This window comes from Chiloscyllium plagiosum, unplaced genomic scaffold (assembly GCF_037043375.1).
Source record: "Chiloscyllium plagiosum isolate Xiang-an unplaced genomic scaffold, Cpla_swu_hap1 HiC_scaffold_2, whole genome shotgun sequence".
NCBI lineage: Eukaryota > Metazoa > Chordata > Chondrichthyes > Orectolobiformes > Hemiscylliidae > Chiloscyllium > Chiloscyllium plagiosum.
Window position 1 is genome coordinate 146976537 of NW_028270140.1, and position 6976 is coordinate 146983512.

Genomic DNA, 6976 nt, shown 5'->3' on the forward strand with positions numbered 1-6976 from the left:
TTAAGTATACTCAAGGTTGAGATTGACTTTTAATCGGGAGGAGAATCCAGGGTTATCTGGATAAGGCAGGAAAGTAGAGATCATAGAATCATACAGTACAGAAGAGGCTCTTTGGCCCACCAAGTCTATACTGCTAAAACTGCCTACTCCTCACACTCATCCACTTTCCTGCTTTAGACCCATAGCCTTGAATGTTATGTCATTTCAAGTGCTCGTCCAAGTAGGCTATGATGTTTCCTGCCTCAACTACCCTCCCAGGCATGGCATTCCAGATTACCACCACCCTTTGGAGTGAGGATTATCAGATTAGTGTGTTAGTGAGCTAAATGCTGCTGTCCCAGTAACTTTATTGTGAAGCTCAGTGATTAAACTTCCACCTTTGTTTTGTACTCCAAGTTAATCTTTCCCATGACACTGACATCTTGTGGTTACAAATAGGCACTGATCATTTCGGGTAGTGACAGAATCCCCTCATGGTTGAAAATTTTGCGCATTCCGTGCCATAGCACTCACCTGAGGAATAGCTACTTTGTTGCTGCTCATGGTGCTGAACCTCAGCAAATAAAAACACCTCTAGTGTGAACAGTGCACATGAAAATACACGGTTGTTAGTCTGGATGCACAGAATACATTGTATAGGATAATATACTTTCTTCATCTTGTTTCAGGTCAAGAAACACATGCAAGATCTTCTGGCTAGACTCTCAAAGGGAGGGCTAAACCACAATGAGCTATGAATCCTGTTCTGCCCAAAGCCTGAAACTGCTGTATTTCTGTAGCTGGGAGATATATCCAGTCTAAACACCTGCTAATTGTAAGTCACCAGGTTTAATGGATGCACTCACCCAAACTTAATTTCTGTGATGATTCGCCTCTTTTGTGCATATCTTTGGAGACACTAGGATTGGAACACAATCAAAAAGCTTGTTATATGATGTTACTCATACTGAACTACATGCTATTAATGAAGGTGGTACTTTACATAACTGCTTTGATTTGAATGGAGTTTATCAGACCGTGATGAATCATCTCAGTAATGAACATGTTTTGTAAATTAAACTCAGAAGTTTCTGTACATTGGTACTTGTATTGTTGCTGCCTGTTTGCTCTATCATTTTTAGATCAGTAGGCAGGGTTTGAGACAGCCTACTATAGACCAGCAGATTAGTTTTACCAAACTAGACCTGTCTTCAGAAATGAACTTTATAAAAGAAATGCAGAAATCCTATAAAGATGATGTCTCCTTCTCTAAATGTGTCCAATATGATCCGATCTGACTCTCCACTACAGTGAGGATGGAGTTGTGTGGTTAAACTGAGACTCTGGGCTACCCCTATATGCCCATCCTTCCCCCAATGGAACTAAAAGATGTCCTTATTTTATTCAAAATGTGGCATTGAAGATCTCCCTGGTATCCCCTGACCAATGTATAACTCTCAGCTGACATTTTCCTGCTCCTCGGATGCTGCCTGACCTGCTGTGCTTTTTCAGCACCACTCTAATCTTGACATTGTTTATAACAGATTAATCAGTCAGTATCTATTGTTTTGTCAGTGCCTGCTGTATGCAACTTCTAAGATACAAGGTTTTGATACCCATCAGATGTTTCCTCTTGTGGAGGAGACTAAAACTTGGGAACTTTGTTTTAGAGTAAGAGTCTATCCCTTTGAGACAAATAAGACCTCACCCTCCCCAAAATGTCATCGGTGTGTGGAATACTCTTCTCCAAAACGTAGTGGAGGCTGGGTCTTTAATTTTATTCAAGACTGAGTTAGACTTTGAATATCAAGAGGTTCTAGGGTGTAGAGGTCACGGACAGGACAGAGCTTAGACCACAAGCAGATCAGCCATGATGTTGTTGAATGGTGAAGCAATCTTAAAAGGCCAAATAGCCTACTGCTATTCCTAAGTCTTGTGTTCCAAAGCAAAACTTCTTCCGTGCTTCAACAGCTGCTGCACTCTAAAGTACCTCACAGGATGTCCTGAGGCTGCCATATCAATGCAAATTCCTTTAGTTTTTGTTTGGCACAAGAAAATGACAAACGCAGTGACTTGGATGATGCTTGGTGATAACTTGTCCAATAGTCAATTCTAGTATGAGTTAATTTGTTTTGGGGAATGATGGGAGCAACTGATGTCAAAATTTGCATTGATATGGCAGCCTCAGGACATCCTGTGAGGTACTTTAGAGTGCAGCAGCTGTTGAAGCACGGAAGAAGTTTTGCTTTGGAACACAAGACTTAGGAATAGCAGTAGGCTATTTGGCCTTTTAAGATTGCTTCACCATTTTGTCACCTCCTTCCCTACCTACCATCCTGGCCTGGCAGTGCACTTCTGGCAACCCTTCCCCACCTCCATCCCCCTCCTTCAATTTTAAAAACAAATACCCTCCATCTCCATAATGCTGCAGTGTTGATTGGATTCTACTCTTCCAAATACTTCCTTTTTTTAAAAAAATGCTGGTCCTTGTGTTTCCATGCCACTCCCCTCCTTATTTCTTCTTTTAACATTAAGCCCTCGAGCCTCCACTGGGTCAGGATGGAGACTCTCGAGAGCTTGTATTAGATTTCCAAGTTCCTCATCTGCCTTCAGAAGATGCTGCTATGGGAGAAAGCCAAAGGAAAAAGGCTGATATGAAATCAGGAAACATGGGGGTGGGGTGTGTCAGGAAAAGTCTCCCAGTTCAATACTTGTGGTGTAAAGACAATGTCATAAAGCTTGCATGACATCAGATGTTACCCTGTGCTGGCCAGTGGCTTCATTTTCCAGCCTTCCCTCAGGGTACAAGCACATTGTCTTTTTGTTCTGGTGATAGGTGTTAAGAAAATGCTGGACTGGAAAGAATATATAGCCTCAGTTCTGCAAGACAGCACCATTGCAGACATCGCCATCGTTGGATGCACCCCCAAAAACAAAAAGATTTGGGCGTGCAGGAGTGACGGTGTGCTGGGCCAGATTACATCTCAGGAGGTCGAAGTGATCATTGACAAAGACAGAAAGTCAATCCTCCAAAACGGGATCACCATTGGTGGGAAGAAGTACTCCATCATCCGGGACAATATGCTGCTGGAGAAGAACCCCTCAATGGATATCAGGACACTGGGTGACGAAGGAAAGAGCATCTGTATTGGCAGATTATCCAAAGCTCTGATGTTTCTGATGGGGCAGAAAGGAGTTCATGGAGGAGTTGTGAACAAAAAGTTGCATGACTTAGTGGATTCTCTGAACAGAAACGGTAACATCTAATTCCCATGAGTGAAATAAAGCTGGTAAAACCTTAATTTTTTTGATGCTTTTTTTCTGACAACATTGGATTTATTTCTTTAAAAGTTACTTTGAGGTTTCTGTTCAAAAGTGTGTACAATAGCTATTTTTGTGCGGAACAGAAATTCTCCATTTTGCAGATACTCCCCTGCTCAATATTGATACCTGATATTTTGAATGATACGCAGCAGCAAACACAACTGTAGATTGGATGAAAATACCAATTACTAGTCACGGAGACTGATGAATCTGTCCCAACATGTAGTTATCCCTGAAATGCCTGATAATACTCATTGTCATGCAAACCATTTGTTTTCCTGCTAACAATACAGATTAAACTGTCTCTTTTTATCTCCAACATACCCATCTGTTCATCTGCTACTGAAGCCCTCATCTATACTTTGTTACTTTGTTTAGGATGGTGATTTCTTTCCCTAAATGACATTAGTAAATCAGATGGGTTCTTCCAACAATTGACCATGGTTTCATTGGCATCCTAGATTCTTAAGGCCAGATTTCCTTTTGAATTTGAATTCCACTATCTACCTTAGCCAGATTTGAACCCAGGCCCACAGAATATGATCTCGATAACTGAATCAACAGTCTAGCAAATAATAGCATGAAGCCATTACCACCTCTATATCCCTGGGGAACACCACATCAAATCCTGCTGATCGGAATTCATTAACTTCATTCCTACTCTTTTCAACCAATGCCATAAAGTTGTGTTAAATTCCCTGTCTTTTTATTAATTTCACGCAGACTTTGTCAAGTTCTGTCTTCTGGAAATCAATATGCACAACTTAGACAATAAACACGGTCAATTTGATTGATTTGATTATATCCTTCCAAAAGTCTAAGCTGTCATTGGGATGTAAAGTTCTTCTACAAGTCTACAGTCTTTACATCTGGCACAGTCAAATCTTCTGGTGGGCTGAGACATTTTCCAAAAAGCTTAATAGTTTGTCGGAGGTTTATGCAGCATGCAGTGGTGTGGAAGATTTCACAATACAAGGCATGGTGTGTTAACAAGAAAGGGAAAAGAGTAAAAAAAAAACTTGGACACCAACAGATCAAACTTGACCACTGTTTATTGGAAAGGTTGGATCACCAAGGTGCTGAAAACTTATCCGATCTCCAAAGAACAAGTAATGATATTTTAACCAGTACAATACATACATTGTTTATTAATCGCAATGCTGTGCGCGGTGGAAGTCTTATCTTAAAACACTTTGAGAATAAAAACAGATGTAAACACATCATCTCTGTGTATATAAATAGTAAACAGCCTATTAATTAGTGCCATTCGCAGCTGCAGAGTAAAATACATGCCTGGGCGCTTCATTGCTTAAAAGCCACTCCTATTCCCCTTTCCCAACAGTTTTGTCAGTGGCAGTGCATAAACGGAGCCACACAGACCAGAAGGTCCCAGGTTCTATTCCTGATCTGTGCCAAGCTAACTGCTCTCTGTAGCAATGTGCAGGTCTGGAACTGATTTCACTGCCCAGTGCCAGAAATGGGGAAAGATAATTTGCAAGGGTTCATGTTCCTATTATCCATTATCCCAACAGTAATCTGTTGAGCCAATTGGTCTGTTTCTGTATTATAACTACTTCATAGTAATCCCTGTGGAAACTTATTGGTGTCAGCATCCATCTGGACTGTGTTGCATTCACTGACGTGTTCAAATAAATGTGTCCATTCTCATGACTTGTGTATCAATGTATTGAAGCTAGCCACCTGTTCATGGCTCACCCATCTTAGAAAGATATCAACACCCTCAGGCCAAGGGCATGAGAGAAGTAAATAATGGCCAAGAGGAAATGACAACTGTCTTTCCTAGATTTGACCAACCTTCCTGTGGCTTGGTTTGAACAGAGCCTCCCAGACAGAGCCTTTACCACCAATGAGGTATCGTTAATAATGGACCCCCCACTACTTAAAATCAGAGTCCTGGAACTATGGAGGAGGGCAGTCAGTGTATAAAAGTGAAGAGTTTGCTGCTTTATGATCATCAACAAAAAGTTCTGACCTCACAATGCCCACCTTTCTCTTCGTGACATACACCACTTTGCGGTTCAGCATTTTTGTGCATTCGCTTTATGGTTCATGTTCTGCAATGACACTGCAGGTTGACCAAACCAGCTAATTTCGAGAGTACCTTGACCGTAACAACCCAAGAATGTCCCCGATTCGGTTCCGGTTTGCATTGATATTTGGTCTAACCTCAGAAAAGCAGCTGAGAAGTACCATCTCACCATACCATTCATTCCAGGAATGGGTGGGTGAAAGAGGAGAGGCAGGGGGAAAGAGAACCATCATCTTGGGATCCGTAAACTATTATTTATGGGCTGTTATTTAAGCTGCACGTGTGTGGCCATCATGTGAGGCGAGGACCAAGATTGAGGACAGTAAGATCAGAATCAATGTTAGAGCTGTCTTCCACCAAGGAAAAATGGGCGTTTGGACAAGACACCACAGGGTGACCATTGGCACTTGGTACACAGAGTCAGTTCCTTCAAAGCCAGGAAGGACCACATTAACATGAAAAGAATACAGTAGATTTACAGCAGTTGATAGGGATTTTGTTCTCTGTGGCTCACTGCAGTACTCTGTAAATTGAGGTAACATCGGAGCTGTGGCCACAAACAGTGGAATTCTTTTTCTGTACAAAAATAATAAAAACTTACTTTAAGATAATTTCTGAGGCACCACATAAAACACATCAGCAACGGAAATCTTCAAGACATCAACAAGGCAGCTCGATTTTTTTTTTAATCTACTTCAGTAATAAATAATAACTTTTCCAACATGCTTTTAAGTTCAAGCAAAGAAGGACAAGGGTCTGAATCTACAGTTATTTCTACAAATTAACAGGAGCCTGACCAGTGTGAATGTGCAAGAGGTCCCTTATGCGGTCCCTCCTTGGGTTGACACAATAATCAAATAAAAGAATGATCTTACATTTATTTATCACCTTTTGCAACCTCAAGCTGTCCCAAGACACAATACAAACAAGTACTTGTCGGAAATGCAACAATAATTTTGTAAACAACCAGCTTCCATAACAGCAACAATCAGAAAATCTGTCGATGATATTGGTCAAGTGATATGAACCAGGGAGAATCTCGCTGCTCTTTTTCAAAGTATTGCTGTCTCTGGGATGTTTTCCATCCACCTGAGAGACTTACTGTCTCATTTGGTTGATGATTGGCCAAAAATGAAAGGCCTTTGTGCTGCAAAAACTCTACAACTCTATGATATAAAAACTAATTAAAAACCTGATTTTTTTTTGTCTCCTAACTCAAAGAATTCTTCTCTTTTTCTTCTTCCTCACAATACACTGGCTATGCCAGCCAGCTCAGAGTCCTACATCTGAACTGAGGAGATTCTAATCTCCCACTCCTGTTTATTTTTTCCCCCCTGTGAACAGAAGCCTTGATTGTCCTGTTTATGTATTTTTTTTTGTTTTTTTAACGGGATGTCTGACACTCCTGCCCCCCCGCTACTGCCAGACAGCGGTAATGCTTATTTTTCCCCAGCACCCATGTCATGTGTGTGCAAGTGAAAAACAACAGGTGTGTAAATCTTTTATTTATATTCCATCACCAAGAAGAAAGGAAACCCCCAAGTGGCCAGACAAATCTGATCACAAGAAACCTAAGTTGTTCGGCTTGGATTTTTTTTTAACCTGGTGGATACCAGAACAAGA

General features: G+C 41.0%; 2 protein-coding genes across 3 annotated transcripts in view; both read left to right on the forward strand.

The window, feature by feature from the left end:
* lrpap1 (low density lipoprotein receptor-related protein associated protein 1) overlaps positions 1-1077 on the forward strand; it is a 45581-nt gene extending 44504 nt beyond the window's left edge. For both annotated transcript variants that reach the window (XM_043703671.2, XM_087974190.1), the window contains exon 8: positions 669-1077. In XM_043703671.2, the coding sequence (XP_043559606.2) occupies positions 669-737 (69 nt within the window). In that variant the 3' untranslated portion in view covers positions 738-1077. The remainder of the gene's footprint in view (positions 1-668) is intronic.
* Positions 1078-1224: 147 nt separating this feature from the next.
* LOC122539558 (profilin-3-like) lies at positions 1225-4526 on the forward strand. Its single transcript, XM_087974200.1, has one exon. It carries the CDS (start codon positions 2827-2829, stop codon positions 3244-3246), a length of 420 nt encoding a protein of 139 aa, XP_087830326.1. The 5' UTR covers positions 1225-2826; the 3' UTR covers positions 3247-4526.
* Positions 4527-6976: the final 2450 nt, after the last annotated feature.